At 47.4% G+C, this 24,409-nt stretch overlaps 1 protein-coding gene across 1 annotated transcript in view; it reads left to right on the top strand.

The window, feature by feature from the left end:
• The window catches only part of LOC310752702 (mitochondrial adenyl nucleotide antiporter SLC25A23-like), a 47,493-nt gene that overhangs the window by 3,162 nt on the left and 19,922 nt on the right, over positions 1 to 24,409 (top strand). The window contains exons 2-4 of the mRNA XM_083593617.1: positions 11,930 to 12,056; positions 23,102 to 23,189; positions 23,316 to 23,427. Coding sequence (XP_083449743.1) covers positions 11,930 to 12,056; positions 23,102 to 23,189; positions 23,316 to 23,427 — 327 coding nt within the window. The remainder of the gene's footprint in view (positions 1 to 11,929; positions 12,057 to 23,101; positions 23,190 to 23,315; positions 23,428 to 24,409) is intronic.

Below are 24,409 nucleotides of genomic sequence, written 5' to 3'. Positions count from 1 at the left end.
GGGGTACTTTGCAGGAGAACGGTGCTGAGCCTGTTGCTGCTCAATATTTTCATTGCTGACCAGTAAGCACATCCACTGACTTCACTTGCTGAGTTGTCAGATAATGAAAAGAATGTTTGAGGGTATTCACCTCACCTGAAGAGCCAATGTGGTGTAGTGGTTAAGAGCAATAGACTCGTAATCTGGGGAACCGGGTTCGCTTCCCAGCTCCTCCACATGCAGCTGGTGGGTGACCTTGGGCCAGTCACACTTCTTTGAAGTCTCTCAGCCCCACTCACCTCACATAGTGTTTGTTGTGGGGGAGGAAGGGAAAGGAGACTGTTAGCCACTTTGAGACTCCTTCGGGTAGTGATAAAGCGGGATATCAAATCCAAACTCTTTTTCTTCTTCTGAAGAGCTCTGTTAAAAAAGGACTGAGTTCACATGGAGTTCAATGGACACATGTGGCTTGGAAGTTAACCTACCGTGGCTTGTTCACTCAATGAATTCTCAATGTGTGCATGAGCTGGCTCTGATGTGAAGGCACAGAAAATGGTGTGTGTGTGTGTTTCATAGAGAAGTGCTATGGGGAAACTTGATAGAATTAACAAATACTTGGATGATAAAAAATGGTCCCATTGACCAAGGATGGGGAACATCTATTGCTTTTTTCATCTCTGTTGGAAGGAAGACACTGGTGAAAAGGAACAGCAGTGGTGGAGTTTGGGCTCTCAAATTCCAGTGGTGTGAGGAACCTGAAACCCTCTAGATGTTGTTGGACTTCCACCGCCCTCTGCCAGCAAAGTCAGTGGTCAGGGATTATGGGAGTTGGAGTCCAGCAAGTTCAAGGATTACAATTCCCATTCTCCTTGACCATTGACTATGATTGCTGAGGCTGATGGGAGCTAGAGGCAAGCAACAACTGGAGGGGCAGAGATTCTCTATTCTTGATGTAAGGGATAAGCATTTGTTGTTGTTTTAACGATTATCTTCTCAAACAAGAGCTAGGTAGCTGGCAACACAGTGGAATTCCACAACCAACTGGCTTGAAGCCAAACTTCTGTTTGGTAGCTCATATTCTTTATTTTGAATTCGGTATTTTAAAACAAAAGCTGGAGCATGTTGCCAAGGAAACTAGCAGCCTAAAAAGAAATTAAAGAAGATGGTATAACCCAGTGCATTGATCTCACCAGCATCTAGGTCTCAGCAAATCATGCCATTTGAAGTAAAAATACACAACTCATAAAATGTTGAGGTGACATCTCAAGGTCAAAATCTAACATTAGAAATGTAGACAAATTTCCCAAAATTTATTTTCATCCTTTGAACAGGCAGCTTGGTGAATTCTGGGCTTAAGGAGGAAGAGGCAGCTAGAAGTACAGATATCGCTTTCTAATTCTGCCGCCTTAACTGACAGTGCAAAGTGGATGGTATTCAGAAATATGTGCATTTAGGAATATAGCCTGACAGTCAGTACCCTCCTACCCAGAAGCAAGTCCTATTGAGTTCAATGGAGATTACTCCCCAGTAAGTGAATAGAAGATTGCAACCCAAGAGAAAGGAAGGAAGGAAAGAAGAGAGAGAGACCCAATGGGATAGGAGAGCTGTACTCAAGCTTTATTAAAGTTAGGCCATTTTCAGCACTAGCCAATAACCCATTTCTCTGACAATGTTGTGAAATGTGAGCTATTACAAAGAGGAAGGAATGTTAATAGTGTTTATCCTCAGCATGCACTCCAATGGCTGCAGAAATGGAGTGCAAGACGGGTCAAAAACTCTACACAGCTGCACTCCATAATATGTGCCCCAGGATCCTTTGTGCAAGGATGTTTGTCTTGGGGAGGTGTCATGGTGTGTGCAGTCTGGAATGCACTTTTCAGTTTGCATCCCTCTTCCTTAATGCTCCTGGATGCATTGTTGAAGCCGTTGGAATCAAATGCTGGGGTACTGTGCAAACTAGGGGTGCTCATTAGCAGATTTCCTTCGCATATTTTCCACCAGCTGCCTCAGGATCTTGTCATGCCCTGAGATACCGTGATCATAGAGCTGGAAAGGCCCTTGTAAGCCATGTGGTTCAACCGCTGCTTAATGGGGGGGGCAATCTGTCTCTTTCACTCTGGCTGGAAAAGAGGTTCACTTCTGAAAGCGCTTCACAGAAATGCACACAAAGACTAGGCATATGCTCATATATGGAGGAATGTACTGAGGTTGTTGGCCTAATTACTGTTTTAGAATTGTTGCACAGCCCCGTCTAAGAATAACTTTTGCCAGTGTAATGTTGGTGGAGCTTGTCAGTTCTACTCCCACTTCTGCTTACTTTCAGTGTGTGAACATATCCTTCCTTAGATCAGGTGTGAGGAACCTTTGGCCTTCCAGATGTCACTGAACTACAATTCCCATCAGCCCCAGCAAGCATGGCCAATGGCCAGGGATGGTGAGAGATCAGCAACACCTGGAGATGCCAAAGACTTTCCACATCTGCCTTAGACTCTGAATTACCATACTTTTTGCTCTATAAGACACACTTTTTCCCTCCTAAAAAGTAAGGGGAAATGTGTGTGCATCTTATGGAGCGAATGCAGGCTGCGCGGCTGTCCCAGAAGCCAGAACAGTGAGAGGGATCGCTGCGCAGCGCTCCCTCTTGCTGTTCTAGCTTCTGGCTTAGCCTCTCAGTCCCTTCCCCCACCTCCCAGAGAAGCCCCCAAGAGCTGCGCTCCCTTTAAAGAGCCCCGTGGAGCATGTGTGAGGCTCTTGGAGGCTTTTCCCCAAGGAGGCTCTGCTCAGTGCTCCCTTAAAAAAAAATTTTTTTTCTTGCATTCCCCCTCTAAAAACTAGGTGCGTCTTATGGTCGGGTGCGTCTTACGGAGCGAAAAATACAGTATGTGGATATGCTATCTCACAAATCTTACAAATGAATTATGCACAGGCAGCGGCAGAGCAAGCCGATCGGGCACCTGGGGCAGTGCACATGCCCTGCGCCCAGGGGCAGGGTCAGCCACCATGGGGCTGGGCGAGCCGGGGCAGGACGTTCTGCAGGGCCTTCATGGGCTCTGCCTACCTCCTCCCACTCAGCCACCCTACAGCTGGGGGGGGGAGGCACTGGGCAGACCATTTGGGGCAGTGCGGAGCCTGCGGACGCACAATCCACCACGTCACTCCCAGGAGAGACGCGTGGCTCGGGCGCACTGCAGACCCCGCGGTGAGTGCCGCCTGGCATTTTGTCACCCCCCTCAGTGGTGACACCCGGGGTGGCCCGCCCCCACCGTACCCCCCCCCTTTCCTCCGCCCCTGTGCACAGGAAGTCTGCAGACAGGAAACTGCAGAGTCACAGTTGGGCTCACACCCATTGGTGCTTTAAAGCCTACTTGAGTACAGTGGTACCTCGGGTTACATACGCTTCAGGTTACAGACACTGCTAACCCAGAAATAGTGCTTCATGTTAAGAACTTTGCTTCAGGATGAGAACAGAAATTGTGCTCCGGCGGCGTGGCAGTAGCAGGAGGCCCCATTAGCTAAAGTGGTGCTTCAGGTTAAGAACAGTTTCAGGTTAAGTACGGACCTCCGGAACGAATTAAGTACTTAACCCGAGGTACCACTGTATTTGGACTCAGCATCATTTGATGGTGAAACCTTCTGCATACACAGTTGGGAAGAAATGTTATCCATGCAAACAGTATGAAACTTGCCTTTCCTCCTCAAGCTTCTAGCTCCCAATTCCTCATAAAGTCTGAACCAGAAACCATGCCAAAGCAGGGTTTGAACTGAGCCAAACTTCAGGAAGACTGAGCTTTGAGAACCTGTGTCAGATACCAGGGTTCCCCCGAAATATGGAAAGCAGTTATGAAATGATGGAGACTGAAACCCTGTATGTGTCTTTACTTGAAAGTAAGGCACACCATCCTCAGTAGGATTTATTTATGAGAAAGCAATTGTGGATGGGCCTCAATTTAGGCAGGATGAGGTTAAAGGGCAGAAAATCTATTTTTGTTTGTTATTGTTGTATTTTTACTACCAGTGAAGATGTGTTTGTGGGATTAGCTGCCTTTAATGCCAAAAATAACTTTGCTAGTCTTGAGCACTGTGCACCCTGATGGGCACGGCAGGTATTGTATTTGCTCTTCTGCGTCAAGCAACAAAATACTGTATTTTCCCGTCTATAAGACGCCTCCATGTATAAGACATGTATTTTGGAGGACTCAGATTTAAGAAAATGGGGGGAGATGGCCCCGTGTATAAGACGCCACCTAAATTTTGTCATGATTTTTAAGGAAAAAAACCTAGTCTTATACACAGAAAAATATGGTATCTTCAGCCATCCCTGGTAAATATGCACAAACTTTGCTGCATGTCATTTCCCACCATCACCACAGTAAAGATTCTGGGTCCACAGATGTGAGGAATGATGTGACACAACTTCATTCTTAGGAATTGTGCAACAGCCTCTGAGCCTCTTTCTTAATACAAAAGGGATATCTCTAAATTATCAGCTCTACCTATAGATTCCTCCCACACCTCTGAGACTGGAAGAAAGGCCAGTTAGAGAGCATGGCTTGGTGGGTCTGAACCGCAGCTTTCTGAGCCCTTTATCAGCTCTTTCTATGTGAAAAAGACCTTCCACACCAGGCATAGGCAAACTAGGCCCTCCAGATGTTTTGGGACTACAACTCCCATCATCCCTAGCTAACAGACCAGTGGTCAGGGATGATGGGAATTGTAGTCTCAAAACACCTGGAGGGCCGAGTTTGCCTGTGCCTGTTCCACACAAACCAAAGCTGATTTCTCAGCAGGTGGGGAAAGTTTGTGATCTCCGAAAGGTTTGTTGCAAAGGATCTTCTTATACCTGCTAGGGGGGGAAACCACCCTTTGGAGTGTGTATCTGTGTATGATGAAGGTGTCCCTGCACATACGTAACCAGAAATGTGAAAGTGCCCAAGGCATTAAGCCAAATGGGCCGGACTTGGGGATTGAAACAGCCAAATAAACACAGGCAGTTATAAATAGAGGGTTGCTCATGGCTCCCTCCCAGTTATTTTTAACCTGTCTGTGGTTTGCTGTCACAGAGGTCCCTGGTGACAGATGAGGAAATGACCTGGGAGCTCTGGAATACCAGCTCCTTCTTAAAGGGAAGCCCTTCTTCCTTGGAGGTTGGGTGGCCATCTGCCACGGATGCTTTAGCTGAGATTCCTGCATTGCAGCGGGCTGGACTAGATGACCCTTCAAGGTCCCTTCCAACTCTACAATTCTATGATTCTAAGTGGTGGCTCATGGCCTGGTATGACCACAAAATGGCAAAGGGGACTCAGAGGCGACTCTAGCCTTCCCAGTCTACATGTCCGCACACCACATTTCACCTGCCTGCATGTAATCCCACCCCCATCCCTGTGCTGTGTATACATAAGGAACTGATCCGGTTTCACTATCATAAACAGGATATGGTACCTACATGGGGACTGAGGAGAGAAGGAAAGATCCAGGAGAGATCCAGTTGCAGTTTCCAGGTTCGTTTTTGTCCATAGCTGAAGGATAGAGAAACCACAATACACACACACCCAGCAGCTTTGCTGCTCTTCCTAAGTTGAAAGCGGTGAGTGCCTTGTTTAAAAGGACATCAAAGAGGAAGCTACAAAGAAAATCTGGTCTCAGTCCAGATTGTGTTGGCTGTGGTGGCACAAAGATCAAGTTTGTTCAGCTGATAGATCCTTTGGCTGCTGCTTGGTTCTGAACTTTTATTATCCCAAGCCAGCCTCCTTTCCCACACTCCCATTATTTGTCTCCCAAGACCAGCAAAGATAATAATAATAATAATAATAATAATAATAATAATAATAATAATAATAATAAATTTATTATTTATACCCTGCCCATCTGGCTGGGTTTCCCCAGCCACTTTGGGTGGCTTCCAACAGAATATTAAAATACAATAACCTATTAAACATTAAAAGCTTCCCTAAAGAGGGCTGCCTTCAGATGTCTTCTAAAAGTCTGGTAGTTGTTTTTCTCTTTGACATCTGGTGGGAGGGTGTTCCACAGGGCGGGTGCCACTACCGAGAAGGCCCTCTGGCTGGTTCTGAAAAAACCAACCCCACCAAATGCTGTCAATCTATTGGAACCGTTCTTATCCCTTAGTTGTGGGAATTATCTGTAGTCCATGCTGGCTGGCACAGCTTGCATGAGGTAGAGTGCTGCAGTCCTTGCTCTCCAATGCCATTTCTTTGCAGGGAGAGTAAATAGGATACAGTCTTCTGTGTCCTATTGTGTCCTATCTTCTTGTAGGAGATCCACTAGCTGCCTGTGTGAACCTCCATAAAAAGCTTCAATCAGCAAAATGCTCATTCTCCTATACATTTCCAAAGTTGCCCAGGATTTTTATGATGACTTCTATGAAAACATATTTCTTTGGCACCCAGTGTTCTGCTCCGTGTTGGTCCCCTCCTGGAGGCCGGCGGTGGCAGCAACGCATGGCCTCCCCGTCTCTGCCTCCCGCTCGCTCTCCATCCCGATGCGGAAGGGAGGAAGAGCCAGCCCAGGCGAAGCATCCACCAGCTGAAGTTTCTGAACCGTCATCAGAGGCAGCCCCAATTGGAACGTGTTGCAGCAATCCAACCTCTATGCAAGCTGGAATCTGCTGCAGATGTCACGTGGACAATTGCATTCTGAAATTAATTCTCAGAGCTCCAAATGCAGGCAGTGGAACACGGAGCAGAGCTAACCCAGAAAACAATCCACTGCATTGTTCTGCTTCGGGTGAAACTGAATCCAGCAGTTCCAAGTCCACTCACAGATAGTTCAAAAACTGAGGCTAGACAGGAGTCCAGGATCAAAACACCAGGACAACACAAGAGGCCAGGCTGTAAAGGAACTCTGCTCAGGGAGCTGCTGTAAGGAACTAAGGGCTTTTACCCTTAAGGCAGTGATGGCCAAACTTGGCCCTCCAGCTGTTTTGGCACTACAGTTCCCATCATCCTGACCACTGGTCCTGTTAGCTAGGGATGATGGGAGTTGTAGTCCCAAAACAGCTGGAGGGCCAAGTTTGGCCATCACTGACTTAAGCCTTCAAAGACCCACCCTGCAGCATAGCTGCAAGCCATTCTGACTGCCTAAGGAGTTGGTCTACTCATGAACAACTCTTATTCCAGAGTCCTTGTTCCTCTAGTGGGTGCTCTGGCATCTGTATCTTTTATCTCTTGGACTTGGAGGCTTCTCAGCCGCAACCTCTAATTCTGCGCAGGAACTCATTTGTGTCGTGATCTCTGAAGGTCCCAGATCCCTCTGCTCTGTCTCATTGTCCATTGGCATGGCCTGCTGCTCCTTAGCATTTGTCTTGGGGCCCCTCCAGCTCCTCTTGCAATTGGGGGGGCGGGTCCTCCAGCAGGGCCATGACATACACAGAAGATGGGTCAGTCAGGGATTAAGCTCATTAGGGGTTGGGTGAAGGGAGCGATCCCCCACTTGCTTCTTGAAAACACCCTCTGTGGCTGGATTCCAAAACAACTGAATCTAGAAAAGTGTGTTCTTCCCCCATTCCCTGCCCCTCATACTTCCTCCCAGGAGAACTCCTTTGGGGCTAATACCACATTGCTACAGTTTTTTCCTGTAGCAGCACATTCTGAGCTGTGAGTGTGTGTGCTTGGGGGATTGGGGTCGGTGCACCTGAGGACTTTTTTACTCCTTTGGCACCAAGACACAGAATGCAGTAACCATTTCCTGTAAACTGGCTCTGCGTAAAATGACAAGCAAAGTACAAGTTACACAGTTGCAAAAGAGAGGGAAGAATACATAGAAACTAAGCCTTACTGGTTTCGAAGGAAACCTAGGGTTGTTTTCAATGTAGCACTAAATAAGTACAGTCATACCTCGGGTTACGAACGCTGCGGGTTGCGCGTTTTCGGGTTGCGGACCACACCGAACCCAGAGGTACCGGAACGGGTTACTTCCGGGTTCTGGCACTTGCGCATGCTCAGAAGCACAAAATGACATCACAAGCATGCACAGAAGCGCTGAATCGCATCATGCGCTTGCACAGATGCGGCGCTTCAGGCTGTGAACCTCCTGCATGATTCATGTTCACAACCAGAGGTATGGCTGTACAGTGGAACCTTGGTTCCCGAACAACTTAGATGCCAAACAAATCGGCTCCCGGACACTGCAAACCTGGAAATAATCGTTCCAGTTTGCAAACATTTTTTGGAAGCCAAACGTCCAGCATAGCTTCCAATTCACTGTAGGAGCTTCCTTTGGTAAATGGTGGACAGCTCAAGGCCCTTCTTCACACCTAGGACTTGGCACTGCGATGAAAGTTTAATACCTTCAGGATTGGGGATTGAGGGAGAAGCAGCATCAACCCACTGTTCATCCTGCCTCTGCATAACCTTCATCTGGCAATAGCATCCATGGTGACTCACTATCTACCCTGCAGGGGAATGAAATACGTGGAGAGGGTGCCATTCTTTGACAGCCACCAGTGTTAGCTGCTATGCTGAAGCTGGATTCATCACAGGGGCACCAGTTGTGCGGTTGTCCTGATGCTAAGACCTTTATATTTCATCTTGTTTCGCCCGAGGCTATGAAATCCTTCGTTCATCCGTGATGTGTTAAGCAGGCCTTGGGTGAATGGATGTGGAATTGTGTGCTACCCGATCAGTTTTGTAGAAAGGAGAGCATGTGGTTAAAAACAACAACAACCTGGACTGGAAGGATGGGTGGAACTAGGATACCCAGCCTGAAAAACTCTGCTCTTGAGCCCTTAAATGCTTCTACAAATTTGTTCAAAGCACGTGGTGCTGGGCTATTTTCATACTGCTGTGTTTACATTCCTTTGCCCTGCCTGGCTCCCAGTTCTGCCCTGGCTGGTCATATGAACGTACTGAAACACCCACTCCGCTACGAAAGGCAGAAAGTTAAGAATCCTGGCTTCTATTCTCAATTCACAAAATGGAACACAGTCAGGGACATGACGTGGGCTTGTAGAAATACCTGTCCTTGTGCTCTGGGGGGCAGATGTATCCCTGCCCCCCCCCCTGCAAACTTCATTCCTTGGCTCCCCCTATGGAAAACTGGTCACCTGAGCAAAATGAGTGTTTCTTATGCAAGTCCAGTTTTATGAAGTTTACTAATCGCAGGCCAGGTTTCTTCATGTATCAAATTATGTCTGTGCCAGATCTCTACAGATTATTAGGCCATATTTTTGTAACAAGAAAGCACAATGCCTATACGGTGCCAGATTCAGGATTTGGGGGTGGGCAGGAAGAGACTTTAATCTGAAAGAGAAGGAGCGTATAGAGAAATCTCACATTGTTCTAAGCTGCCCTGGGTGCTTTTCTGTGGAATGAGAATGGCAGTGCCCTTGGGGTGATGGACCCACTGCTGGACTAGGTTCCCTGGCAAATGTTTAGTTTGCTGCCACCTGGAGCTTTGGTTATTTGCATGATCACTCAGCTGGTGTTGAAGGGGAGGAAGGATGCCTGGAGGGACAAGGCATGGGATGTAAACAAGGAAAAGAGGTTGCTTTGTAAAGTACAGTGGTACCTCGGGTTACAGACGCTTCAGGTTACATATGCTTCAGGTTACAGACTCTGCTTACCCAGAAATAGAACTTTGCTTCAGGATGAGAACAGAAATCGCGTGGTGGCGGCAGCGGGAGGCCCCATTAGCTAGAGTGGTACCTCGGGTTAAGAACAGTTTCAGGTTAAGAGCAGACCTCCAGAACGAATTAAGTTCTTAACCCGAGGTACCACTGTAGCAGCAGAGAACAATAAGAGAAAGTCTGCAGAAGGAGTTGAAAGTTTGGGCATTCAGAATGTTAAGAACTGCCACAGGAAAAATAGGATCAAAGAAGGAGCTGGCAAGGCAGGCAAACATCACCAGCTTCAAACATCAAGGAAAAGGCACAGCTCTTAATAATGTGACATTTGCTGTGAAGATACAGTTTCATGAGATGGTATCTGGAGATAGAAACTGGTCCCTGGTGGTGCTCTGTTTCTAGATTCTCATTAACTGTTCTTAACTGTTCTGGTTTAGACTCCAGCAAGCCAGTGCTGAAGCTTTCCTGGAAGTCCTGAACGTAAATATAGTTTCTCTTCTGTGTTTATTGCATAAGATGCATTGCGCAAGAGATGCCCGCCTAGTTCAAAGAGCATTTTATTGAACGTTACCCTGTTCCTGTTGTATCAGAGGAGGTAAAATGATGTATTATGTTGGTCCAAACCTTCAAAACCTTTTGCAGCATTTTCAATTCATACCTTTGCTCAGGACCAGAGAACCTGCAGCCCTCCATATATTCTTGTACTCTTAACTCCCATTAGCCCTCCGCCGCCCATGCATTCTTTTGAAGCTTAGAACAACCTTGTAAAAGAGGCACATGGCATGATCCCACTCACCCTTGTGCCATTGAATCCACTGATGTGTTGTCTGAATAGGGCTTCAGTAAGTATTCAGAACATCTTCCAGCATTATGAGCTGCTTAAATTAAAACAAGGGAAATTTATCATGTTACCTGCCCTGTTCAGAACGAGAATAAAAGAAGGACAGAGCCTGCTAAAGGGCCAAGCAGAGCACAGCCTGGCTGTGTGAGAGGGTGGGGCGAGAGAGAAAACACGCAACAAGTTTGTTTGGCCTTGTCCAGTTAAATGATTTTCGGGCTCATGTTTCTTCTAATCTAACCCTCTTGGCTCATAGACAAACATATATCAAGTGAGAGCGATCGGTGAAAATATGCGAGCCAGAGTGTAAGGGGGGGCAGACTAATTGCAGGGGCCAGCAAACTTTTGCAGCAAGGGCCGGTCCACTGTCCCTCAGACCTTGTGGGGGGCTGGACTATATTGGGGGGGGGAGAACGAATTCCTATGCCCCACAAATAACCCAGAGATGCATTTTAAATAAAAGCACACATTATACTCATGTAAAAACACACTGATTCCTGGACTGTCCATGGGCTGGGTTTAGAAGGCGACTGGGCAGCATCTGGCCCCCAGGCCTTAATTTGCCTACCCATGGACTAATGGGTGATGCTGCCACCAAATATGCCCCCCCCCCACTTTCCATAGAGACTTCCCAGCAAGGTCTTTGATCCCAAAGGACTTCCTTCTCCCCCTCTTCCTCCCCACCATATTTAGGAATGCGAAACCACTTTCAGCCCACTGGTGGGGGCTCATGCGATGGGCTGCTCTTCCACACAGAAGCAATTCCTTCTACTTAGAAAACTGGCGTGCCAGGAAGAAGCCTTCTCAGAGGCATTTTCTGTTTATATTTTACAGACTCTCACTCTCACTCTTTTGAACTGACCTCACGAAAGCCAGTGTGGCAAACTGCCAAAGGGGGAAAGCCACAAGTCAGGAAGTACGGTTCAGATCTCACCTCTGCTATTTGGTGGCAATAAGCAGGTCATTTTCCTTTTCAGCCCCGCCCTGCCCCACCCCTAAACTGCAATATGGGGGATGATAAACCTACCTTGCCGGTTTGTTGCAGGCATTATAATAATATACGATATGTGATGCACTTGGACACAAGTGCTCTGTCAAAAGTTACATGCCATTGTACCAAATTGCACAGGATATATTTGTGGTATTTTCATGGCCACCCAATCAACGTAGATGCACTAATTCCTAATGGTGTGTGCTCTGGCATGTGCACCCTTTATCTTAAGTACTTGTGCAAATTATTGCAATCAAAATAAATACATGCACCCCTTAAATACAATCCTCCCCACCTACGTCTCTTGTCAGCTATATATTGTCTCGGCTCCAACATCCGCAGGTAAAGTTAATCATCTATGGTGCAAGAAGTGGGCTGAGTTCTGTAATCCAGCGAACAGCCACCTAGTAGAATACCTTCCTTATGCAGTGGCTTTGCAGATGTCCTAAAACAGTGCTTCTCCCTTTCTTTGGACTGCATTGTTAAGACTGCAACTCAGTTCTCACCTTCTAAAACCCACCTTTACTTCCCCTGCCTGCAGGATATCCTACGAGAGGGTGATACAGACCATGACGGGGAGCTTAATTTCGAGGAATTTGCCCGCTACCTCCAGGAGCGCGAACGCAAACTGCTGCTGATGTTTCACAGCCTGGACCGCAACCATGATGGTATGAAAACACCTCCAGCTGCTTCTAGCCCAACCTCTGCTGCAGCCTGGAATGAAAACTTATTTGCTCACTTGTTCTTTTATTTATTTATGGTATGCGCACTCCATTCTTGAGGCCGAAAGGTTCTCGGGGAGGCTTACGAAAACCAGTTTTGTAAAGATGTTGCTACAAATACCCTTTAGACTCCTTGTGACTTGGCTGCTTTCCCTGAAACACACTTTCACTTACTTTGTTACATTTGCATCCTGTGTGTTAGAAGAAAAATACTGCTTATTGGGTATCTAAGAGCCCGTATTCCTGCCAACCTAGCAGTTCGAAAGCACGTCAAAGTGCAAGTAGATAAATAGGTACCGCTCCAGCGGGAAGGTAAACGGCGTTTCTGTGCACTGCTCTGGTTCGTCAGAAGCGGCTTAGTCATGCTGGCCACATGACCCGGAAGTTGTACACTGGCTCCCTCGGCCAATAAAGCGAGATGAGCACCGCAACCCCAGAGTCGTCTGCGACTGGACCTAATGGTCAGGGGTCCCTTTAAGAGCCCATATAGAGTCCTTAAGTAGGTTCTCTATCAGTAGGAGAAAATAACAGAGGCCAACCAGAGAATATTGAGAAGCAAAGCAGCTAGTAAGCCTGATCTTTATTGAACTGTTGCAACAGGGTCCCCCACTCCCCCCACGCAGGAAGGGAGGAGAGGAGCTCAGAACATTGGTGTGCAAGCTCCTATATAGACATTTGAAATTGCCTACCCTGTAGCTCAAGACCACCCCCCAAAATATCATACATACATCACAGAAAGAGGTGGTCCCCAGCAGAAATTTGAATGTGTTGCTTCTCTCCTGTCTGCCAGGATACCTGATAATGCCTTATCTGATTGCCTTTTCTGGGTAGCCTGGTCATTCCTTTGAGATGGTAAATAGTTCCTGAATCTCTTACGCATATTGATAGTGTGCTCAGCTTAACAGATACTTGTCAGACTGTATTTACAGGGAGGTGTGAGCCCCTACAGTCCAAAAACAACTGGAAAGCTTTTCCCATTTCCTTCCTCCTTGAAGAGAAATATTTGAGGCCAATTTGGGAGAGTCAAAATGGCTTCAGGATTGTTCTCCTGTACTATTTCAGACACATGGTTTATATACTTATGTATGTGTTTGCCTTGTACATTTCTGAACATTTATTTTATATATATATAAGACCTTCAAATTCCTATAACGTGTTTCCTTCGAGAAGCACAAGGTGGCATGCATAGAACTCCCCTTCCCCAATTTCTCCTCACAACAACTCTGTGAGGTAGGCTATCCTCAGCGATGGTAACTGGCCCAAGTTGACCCTTGTTTGCTTCACGGCTGAGTACAGAATTGAGCGCTCCTTCAGACTGTTGTTTTTTGCAGGTATAATCCACAGCATGATGCAGTGGATTAGTGGTAGATTGACCCTGAACCATTCACCTATAATTTCACTTTGTGGGATGTTCTGCAATGTCCCTCCAGTGTTCCTGCATTATCGCTGCCTGGAGGTACGCTCTTGAGCTATGGGGCAATAGAAGTGGAACAAAACACATTTTTTGGTATAAAAAGCTACAGGCTTTCAGCAGGAATAATCTGTAATTTCAATAATTTTTATTATTTATACTCCGCCCATTTGGCTGGGTTGCCCTGGCCACTATGGGTGGCTAGGATATTATGACAGGAAACGAAGCGGTATGGTCACCGTGAAACCTTTGCAGGTACAAAGAGTATTGAAAGTGGAATTGCATGTAACTGCCCTGTTACCATCCTGAGCACAATACATTATGAGCGCACAAAGGAAAGGCTGGTCCTAATCTGACCCTCTCGTCTAATCCCTACACCACAGTGGTTGTCCTAACTAAATCTATAATCATGCAAACCCTGCCCTTTCCCACACCTTCCTGTTTCTCCCACAACAGACTGGGTAGACCCCTCCCTGGCTACCTCCCCCTCTTTTTTTTTAATAAATGAGGTTCTGATTTATTTTAATGAAAAATAAAGAAATCAAATGCCAGGAACTCATCAGTTAAGTGTAACCACATTTTAAATTGTGGCCAAATAGTCCCTGGCTGATGATAGTTGAAAGTAGAATATTTTAGAATTGAATCCTGCCATCCACAAGGCTATACCAGTCATGGGGAGGTTCATGACTATTCTTCCCCTCCCCCTGGGCCCCCCACCCCAATCCTGGAGGAAGAAGACCTAACTGCAAAGCTCCCTATTGCCTTTCAGCCTATCATCAGCTTAACTCAGTTTCCACAAGCTTCCCCACTCCAACTCCAGATCGTGTGCCTTAAAATGTGGGCCATGTTGTGCATTCCTTGCAGGGACCAGTTAAGAAACGCAGATCGAATAATGACCTATAACTTCCTCCATTTGGGACTCACTTGTGCTAGCTGCATGTCAGAAAAGATGGAGGCGCAGGGATAAAGAGCGTAGGAATTTATGTTCCGTGAGGCTGAAGAGAGCCGGGAAGTGCCTGTTCTGTTCTGCAGCCTTGAATAAAGGACGTCTGTTTGACGGCTCCAAGACAAAACCCAGGCATGGCTGGCCTCCCTCCTTGGCAATCTCTGCCCCAAGGAGTGGGTGGCCTTGCCTCCTGAAGCTCTTTCCAATTCCTACCAGATGACTGTAAATGATAGATGCATGAGACGCACCCGAATGCCAGACTCTGCCCGGGTCCCTTTTCCTCCCATTCTGGCCTAGTCAGAACGAACTCCCAGGCCTGTGTCTTATACTCTGAGGCATGGCGCATGATCCTTGTGGAAGCCAGGAGAGGGGTACCTTCTTCACGTTCCCTTCTGGGCGCCAAATCCCTGTGGTGGGCAAGACCCAGAGGCAAAAGTAGGCAAAGCCAGAAATGTCAATTTACCTTTGTACCAGGTGGCTGGTTTTCACACGCTCCTCAAGTGGGGCCCTGGACATTTTGCCGCTAGAGGCAAACCAGAAAATGGGGGGGCTGTGTTGTGTGCCAGTCATGTACCCACTCTTATGCCCCTGCCCCCCGCCATGTGGCAGTGGGCAGAGGAGGAGGGGGCTGACAAGCGCAGAAGGCGGATCTGCCACTTCTCCCAGCTTTCCGGAGCCTGCTGCCCTGAAGCAACTGCCTCACCTTGCCTCATGGCTGGGCCGGCCCTGTCCTCAAGCAAGATGTACCATCAGAGTTCAAGGACACATTTCAGCTGGGCAAAAGCACTCAAGGAGGGTGCAAAGCAGGGGTGCTGAGACACGCGACCTGGGAAGACGGGGTTTGTGAAGGAGGAAAAGTCCTGAGGGGGCAGCTAGAGAGGCTCAGAGGGCTTCATCTGGCCCCCTCAGGCCCAAGGTTGCCATCATTAGTGGAGGTTCCAAAGGGACTGATCCAACTTGGGGACTGGCAAGTCATCTTAGAGCTGGCTCCTATCTGGCCCTGGAATCAAAGTCCTCTGTATGGTGGGGGCATGACAGCAAGCCCTGAATGTGCCACATTCTTCCTGCCCCCACCCTCCACGAAAAGGGCAGAGGGATACAGAGGCCTCAGTCATACACCTGGAGACTTTGTGTGCCTCATCAGTATTTACTGTGGAAGACAGAGCAGGTGGAAGGTGGATCACATGAGTGAAGCTAATATTTGTACAGGGAGTTTTGCATGTGTTCACCTTGCACTGTGAGGGTGGTTTATGATCTTAAGCTTTGAGTTGCTCCCAGACTTGGCCAAGCAAGGAACCTACACATGGATTGTGTGTGTGTGTGCGCGCGCGCACCAAGTCTGTGAGTATCTGACCCTCTGGCTGAGTCTGCTTCTGCTTCATGTTACAGCCGCAATGTGAAGGCCACATTGAATGGCTGTATGCAGTATACAGAGTGGACTTCCACTTGGATTGATTCCCACTTCTCCATGGGATAAGACTCCCTTCCATATACAGGATGACCACCACACGGGGACAGAAAATGCCCTAAGAAATTTCCGTATGCTTATCAACAATGTGTCAAGTGATGCTTGAGGAGATGAGAGAAGGGCTCTTTGTTGCAACAGGGATGAGGGTCACGGCTACACTCTTCACAATCCACAACTGCATGGCAATGACCTTTTTTATGAAGTGGAAATTGCCACGGGGCCTTGGGGAATATATGTGTTCCTACTACTTTGCCGATCGCATGGTCGGCGGTTCGAATCCCCACGGCGGGGTGAGCTCCCGTCTTTCGGTCCCAGCTCCTGCCCACCTAGCAGTTTGAAAGCACCCCTAAGTGCAAGTAGATAAATAGGTATCGCTTTCTAGCGGGAAGGTAAACGGTGTTTCCGTGTGCTGCGCTGGCTTGCCAGAGCAGCTTTGTCACGCTGGCCACGTGACCCGGAAGTGTCTCTGGACAGCGCTGGCCCCTGGCCTCTTAAGTGAGATGGGCGCACAACCCTAGAGTCGGACACGACTGGCCCGTACGGGCAGGGGTACCTTTACCTTTTTTTACTACTTTGGGAGGGACTCGGGTGGCACTGTGGGTTAAACCACAGAGCCTAGGACTTGCCGATTAGAAGGTCGGTGGTTCGAATCCCCACAATGGGGTGAGCTCCCGTTGCTCAGTCCCTGCTCCTGTCAACCTAGCAGTTCAAAAGCACGTCAAAATGCAAGTAGATAAATAGGTACTGCTCCGACGGGAAGGTAAACGGCGTTTCCGTGCGCTGCTCTGGTTCGCCAGAAGCAGCTTAGTCATGCTAGCCACATGACCTGGAAGCTGTATGCCGGCTCCCTCGGCCAATAAAGCGAGATGAGTGCCGCAACCCCAGAGTCTGCCACGACTGGACCTAATGGTCAGGGGTCCCTTTACCTTTACCTTACTACTTACTACCTTACTACTTACTTCTTAGCCTTCCCCTCCCCTTGCTCTGATTATGATTTCATGTAAAGTGTTACAGCTTGGGTTCACAGCTATACAGTAGTAAACCAGTCTTGCCTTTTGAAAGGCAGACATTATGCAGGCGAAGGTTTCACAGGCGCTGAGGGGCAAAGCTTCGCTGTTAAAAGGCAGGGGAGGAGAGGCAACGTGAAAAACCACCACTGGCGATCCTGCTGCTTCTGAATCGGAGCCCCTTTAGAGCACAGGGTAGACTTGAAAAGTGGGCTGTTAAACATACCAGATGGCGGGTGAATGTTTGGGACAAAGCCGAAAGCTTGGAGGGAGCACAGACCGCTAAGTCAGTGAGTGCTGCAAGCCCTAGTGGCGTCCGACAAAAATCTGGAATGCACCGGGCTGCTTTTGCCAAGCCTCTCCTTCCCGCATCTAGTACAATCAGTTCAAAAACTATTCCGTTTCTTTCAAAACATGTCTGAAGGGGGCTTGTTTCAACAAGATGACCACCTGCACCTCCTGTTCGGTGAGTCTTCCTGCCTAGCCAGAACTCAAGGGAGAGGGCCAGAAGCCATAAATGGGCAGTTCTGTCTACTTGGAGATAGAAAAAGCCCCCAGGACCATGTAGTGAAGCATCCTGTATCACAGTGGCCAACCAGATGCCTAAGGGATGCCTAAGGCATCAGCCATTCCCCCACTTGTGGTTCTTGACAACTGGTATACAATACAGCCACAGAAGTTACGAGCCGCTGATAGCCTTGTTCTCCATTAATCTGTCTGTTCCTTAAAAAAAACCCAAAAACACAGGTTTAAAGACTCATAGGAGGGGGCGTGGAGAGAGAGGCATAGCTCAAAAGACTTATTGAAACAAGCCTTTGTCCCATTATTAAATAAATCATAAGCCCATCTGATCCCACCTGTCCTGCTGTGACCTTGCAACTCTTGGCTGACTCTGCAACATGCAGTAGACATCTGTAATATTGCCCCAAAGGGAAAGAATAAGAAGAAAGGCACCAGAATGGAAAAAAGGAGGGGGAGAACAAGAGCACAGAGAACAACTGACTTTAAATATACAAAAAAGTTGTCCACTACTCGTGGGGTCACTCATCAGACTTTCAGACCCTCCAAGTGTCCTTGTTTTCCAGGGACGTCCCTGACTGAGTGAAGCTGTCCTGGTTTCTGATTTTATACCAGAATGTCCTACTTTTCCTTAAAGGTAAAGGGACCCCGATCATTAGGTCCAGTTGTGGCTGACTCTGGGGTTGCGGTGCTCATCTCGCTTTATCGGCTGAGGGAGCCGGCGTACAGCTTCCGGGTCATGTGGCCAGCATGACTAAGCTGCTTCTGGCGAACCAGAGCAGCACACGGAAATGCCGTTTACCTTCCCGCCAGAGCGGTACCTATTTATCTACTTGCACTTTGACGTGCTTTCGAACTGCTAGGTTGGCAGGAGCAGGGACCGAGCAACGGGAGCTCACCCTGTCACAGGGATTTGAACCGCTGACCTTCTGATCGGCAAGTCCTAGGCTCTGTGGTTTAACCTACAGCGCCACCCGCGTCCCTATTTTTTCTCAGGATGTCCCTATTTTCAGTGCAGAAATGTCGGAGGGTATGAAGTTATTCAACCCCCAAGCTGTCAGAAGGCAATCCTGTATAAGGAAGTTTTTTTAACGTTCAACATTTAATTATGTTTTTATATATGTTGGAAGTGCCTGGGGCAACCCAGCAAAATATGTGGGGTATAAATAGTAAAAATATCATCATGGAATGGGACATCCCTATTTTCATCGGAGAAATGTTGGAGGGTCTGGACTCTGTGCACACACGATACCAGAGACAGCTTGTTGATTTAAAGAAAGTTGGAAGTGGTTGGGGAAAGTTTTGCTTCCCTCTTTCAAACTGCCTTCAACCGAAGAAACTATGGTCAGCCTCCAGCCTAAAGTAACAACCATAATGTGGATAATGATCTTGTTTTGTTTCCGGGAGATGTTTTGGTTTTGGCCCAAATCCAAATGGAGGCTATTAAAGATCCATTAACCAGCAGTCATTCAACCCTTCCCTGCAGTAGTTTCAGGATTTCTCATTGCCCCGTGCCCTTTGTGGTTATCTAGTGTACCTTTTACACTGTGTGTGTATATACATTTGTGTGGAGGCAACTGTAGGCTGATAATTGCTAGAGAAGGCAGGTTTCTCTTAAGCCAGGTTCCAAAAATATGTGTGCTGCTGCTTGTTGGACTTAACAATATGGAGAAACAAAAATTAGAAGAATCCAATGGATTTAGATGCAGCCATGGCAGCCATTTTGCCTAGACAACTGCAATAAGGTTATTCAGGGCTGCCCTAGATGACTGTTCAGAAACTTCAACCACTGTAAAACACCCGGGATGTTCTCCAAAGCCGGAAGCTGAGCATCTTCCAGAACACTGGCATGCACTTTTATTAGGACTCAAAAGTTTAAACAATTAGTCAGTTAACCTAACTGGGCTAAAACTTAGGTGACTAAAAAGATTCCTCTGATTAATTAGGAAACAGCCTTTATGTTGTTTTTGTCAGATTTATTATATGTCCTTCATACGAAGGTCCCATATTTTATTGTTTAAAGCCAACCACAAATGCAAAGCCACTAATGCAAAACCAATAACACATTAATTAGCAATTTTCAGGTAGATAGGGGGAAATACTTGATTCCTTGGGATAGCTCTGTTGATAGAGGATGAAATTTTTAATCTCAGGGTTGCTGTGGGTTACAGCCCCATGCTGGGCAAAAAATTATTGCATTTCAGAAGGTTTGACTAGATGACTCTTGTGGTCCCTTCCAACTCTACAATTCTATGAACTCTACGATTCTATGATCCTCTATTTTCCAGAGTTTAGGAAATCACTTAGTGAAATGCTGAGCTTTTTGGACAGAACCGATACGGTTCTGCACTCTAATGGAGGGCCAAAGAAACTCTTACAAACTCAGTCCGACAAATCCCTGTTGTGCTTGTTTTAGACAATGTCCACCTGCATTTAGTAAAACCGTGGTGTCTTACAAAAAAGTCTGTTTTCTGTAGCTTAAGGTCAGGCTTTTAATATGCTCTATTGCAGAAGATCTAAATCCTGGCCCACATTCTGCCAGAGAGGCACTGCTTGCCAAGATGTACACAGGACATGCGTTTATTTTGTCCTCTGCTCACCTCTGGCCAAACAGGCTTTGCAGGTTTTTGAAACTATACAGGACCTATTCAACAAGGGCAAAAGTAGAATCAGTGAGCAGCGCTTTCTCTTTCTAGGAGCAAGCACATTTCAGAGGCTGAAAGCATGCAAGGAAGGGACACTTAGCAATGCAGCGCCTCTTTAATACTCAGAATGAAAATAATACATTTTGTGCTACCAAAGTTCTGATACACTATTCTTTCCCATCTCTTGGGCAAATGTGATCATTCTTAATGAAATTGTTAAATGACCTCTCTTGTACAAGAACAGCCAGCTTTTCCATTTCAGTCACACACTGTGCTTTCTTCAAGCATTTGGAAACCTCGGGGAGCGCTTCATTTTGTTGTATCTTACTAAAGCAACATACCGTACCTCTCTTTTATTCGGAGCTTAATCTCTCAGTTTCTTTTTAATCTGGACCCCAGGGGCCAACTGAAGTCTTTTTCTTATCCACCCCCCTTTAAAAAGGCCTCCTTTGAGATATTGCTGTGCATTCCTGCCTCAAGCTTTTCCTCTGTCGTACTGACTGCAGCAAACCGATGGGGAATTTTGGCAAACCAAACATAACCTTTGGGGGGAATGGGAAGCAGAGAGACTGAAATTGACAGACTCCGACTTGCAGTACATGTTGGCAGCATCAGTTAGTTTAATCAGGATTTCCTGATGAGGAAGTTTCCTACCCTGTGCTTTCCTAGCAAAATGAATGCTCCTGCTCCTTCTATATCTCCGGGTAGAATAAAGTTAATTGTGAAGCTGTATACATACAGGAACAGCTGTATAATAAACACATCAGCTACTGTTCTGTATCTGCAGAAAGTTCCTGGTTTTGCCTGCATTCGAAGCAGGGATGGGGAGCCTGCGGTCCTCCAGCTGGTGTTAGACTCTTACTCCCATCAGCCCCAGCCACTACAGCCAATAGTCAGGGATGATGGGAGCTGCAATCCAAATTTATAGAGAGGGCTACCTGAAAGACCTACATTGGCTCCCTGTACGTTTCCGAGCACAATTCAAAGTGTTGGTGCTGACCTTTAAAGCCCTAAACGGCCTTGGCCCAGTATACCTGAAGAAGAATCTCCACCCCCACCATTCAGCCCAGACGCTGATGTCCAGTGCCAAGGGCTCACTGTGAGAAGTGAGGTTACTGGGAACCAGGCAGAGGGCCTTCTCGGTAGTGGCACTCGCCCTGTGGAACGCTCTCCCATCAGATGTCAAAGAGATCAATAACTATCTGAAGGCAGCTCTGTTTAGGGAAGTTTTTAATGTTTGATGTTATTATTATTATTATTATTATTATTATTATTATTATTACCCAGCCAGATGGGTGGGGTATAAATAATATATTATTATTATTATTATTATTATTATTATTATTATTATTATCATCATCATCATCATCATCATCATCATCATCATATAAAGCTTTCTTCATTGCCTGGTACCCTCTTCTGACTATGCTTACTGCTTCATGCCCCCACGTTAGCAATAGTTCTCTCCAGTGTGTGCGCACACAACAGCATCTCTGAGATGTAAATATTGGGGAGGGTCTTTTCCAGAACTGTAGGAGGCTTCCTTCTTTCTCCTCTGGCGATGGCACCCCCTTGCACCACCTCTGTAGCCCTCTCTGTCTCTCTTCCAGGTGGGACGCCAGCAGGGGGCTCAGTGTGGGAATCCCGAAGGCTGGTATGGCTGCCTGTATGGTGTCTCCCTCCCCACCCTGACCGCATGCACCCCTGGGCCAGCAACAAAATTGCTACCCCTTCACCCACCCAACTTCCACCCCTTCAAGAAATCCCTCAAAACCAACTGAGTCCTTCTGCGCTTCCGCAGGTCTGCAGCCCAGGAAGCTGTGGGCACATCTCACTTCCTCCCATTGGGGGACCCTGTAGAACCCTCTTGGCATAGCTGTCAACCGTCCCTTATTTGGCGGAAACTCTCTTATCCCAGCGCCGTTTCCCGCTGCTGTCCCGGACCGATGATGTCCCTTAAATTTCCCGGGTTTCATGCTCGCCCGGCTCGGGAGGGAAGCAGCGGCTCGGGGTCCTCCACCTCGAGAGAGAGCGCACGCACGAGCTGCCGCGTCTCCATCTCTCCCTTTTCCCCCTCAGGGGCGCGTCGTGAGGAGACGGGTGGCGGCGGGCGGGCAGGCAGCCCCTCTCTTGCGAGACTTCCGCCACACTGCCAGGGGAAGCCAGAGGCGGAGGTGGCGGCTGAGGAGGCGGCCTGAGGGAGGAGGAAGAGGAGGAGGAAGAAGAGGAGAGGATGGGGAGGGACACAGAAGGGTGGCGCTTCAGCGGCCGCCACAGCGCCGCAACCACCTCATGCCAGGCTCGCGGGCGGCGTGGGCAAGAGTCTCTCTCCCTCCCTCCCTCCCTCTCTCTCGGGCAGGGAAGGGCCGATGGAACTCCTCGCGCCAGGACGACGGCAGCCCCAACGTGCTGCTTAGCATACCCTCCAACCAGTGCAGCATCTTAATGTAATGATTTCCCCCTCTGCATCCCTTTCATAACTCTATTTTTATAAATCATTTGTCCATCCATAGTTCAAATTTTTGCTACAAGATTTTTGTCAATCCTACCAATGTATGTAACTCTTTACAATAGCTTTTCAAATAAATTTTAAACTTTCCCCATTCTTTATTAAAGAGGTCCTCTTCCTGGTTTCTAATTCTGCCTGAAAGCTTTGCCATCTCGACGTCGTTCATCAGTTTTGTCTGCCACTCTTCTTTGGTCAGAGTTGTAGACCCTTAGGATCATCTAGTCCAACCCCCTGCAAAACACAGTCAGTGGCAGCAAAAGCAGCATGGCTCCATCAGTGCCAGATTTCTGTATAAGCTAAGCCAAAATCCCTTATTTTGGCTGCTGATCCCTTATTTTCGAGGCTGCCGGCCCCTTATTTTCAAATCTGTAAGTTGACAGCTATGCCTCTTGGCTCCCCAGCTTCTCCTAACCCATCAGTAGCTTAAGATGCACCCTGGTTCCTCCAGACAGACGGACCTTCTTTTCTTCTGTGCTTGTGCTGCAGGCCACATTGACGTGTCCGAGATCCAGCAAACCTTCCACAGCCTGGGCGTTTACATCTCCCTGCAGCAAGCGGAGAAAATTTTGCACAGGTGAGGCTGTCACTACCCTTGCTTTGAACTCCCACCTCCCTGACCCCCACAGTCCCAGTGTGCCCTAGCCCACACTGGCTTCCCCTTCCATCAGACTCACTCTACTCTATTTTGTGTGTGTTGCAGCATAGACAAGGATGGCACCATGACCATTGACTGGCATGAGTGGCGAGACCACTTCCTCCTCAATCCGTTGGAGAACATGGAGGAGATCGTATACTACTGGAAGCACTCAACGGTAAACCAGTTTACTAGTCCTCTCCAGACCTGAGGTTGTTGTTCTCCACTCCGATTCATTGATTCCCAACATGGAAAAAATAGGGTTATATGAATGGAGATAGATAGATGATAGATATAGATTGATTGATCGATCGATCGATATGTTGTTGTTTTTGTTTGTTTGTTTGTTTGTTTGTTTAGTCGTCTTATTTGTTTTCAACTCTCCATGACCCCATGAACCAGAGCATGCCTTGCAAACTCTCACTTTCTTCTCAAAGCTTCTCCTTTTTTATGTCCATGGAGTTTTCTTGGCAAAATACTAGAGTGGTTTGCTAGCTCCTTCTCCAGGTGGATCACATTTAGTCTAAACTCTTGGCTATGACCTGTTCGTCTTGGGTGGCCTTGCACGGCATAGCTCATAGCTTCTTAGAGTTATTCAAGCCCCTTTGCCACATCCAGGCAGTGATGTTTTATATATAATAGGTAAAGGGACCCCTGACCATTAGGTCCAGTCGTGACCGACTCTGGGGTTGCGGCGCTCATCTCGCTTTATTGGCCGAGGGAGCCAGCGTACAGCTTCCGGATCATGTGGCCAGCATGATTAAGCCGCTTCTGGCAAACCAGAGCAGCGCACGGAAACGCCGTTTACCTTCCCACCGGAGCAGTACCTATTTATCTACTTGCGCTGGTGGGCTTTCGAACTGCTAGGTTGGCAGGAGCAGGGACCGAGCAATGGGAGCTCACCCCGTCACGGGGATTCGAACTGCTGACCTTCTGATTGGCAAGTCCCGTATATATATATATGAGAAGGAGAATAGTTGGTATTCAGTTTGGATTTCATTGGACTGAGTGATGGGCCTCACAAAATATTTTTCATATGTAGCCCTCTAGGAGAGAATATTCATATGTTCCAGGTAGAGGCTTTAGTGTGGTTTTTAAAATGGATTTTCTCAGCTGGGAAGGCAAATAAAGGAATAGATCTTACAATCTCTGATAACTTG

The sequence above is a fragment of the Podarcis filfolensis genome (assembly GCF_964270895.1).
Source record: "Podarcis filfolensis genome assembly, chromosome: 17".
Lineage (NCBI taxonomy): Eukaryota > Metazoa > Chordata > Lepidosauria > Squamata > Lacertidae > Podarcis > Podarcis filfolensis.
The sequence above is the reverse complement of the archived record's forward strand: the minus strand, read 5'-3'. Positions and strand labels throughout refer to the sequence as shown.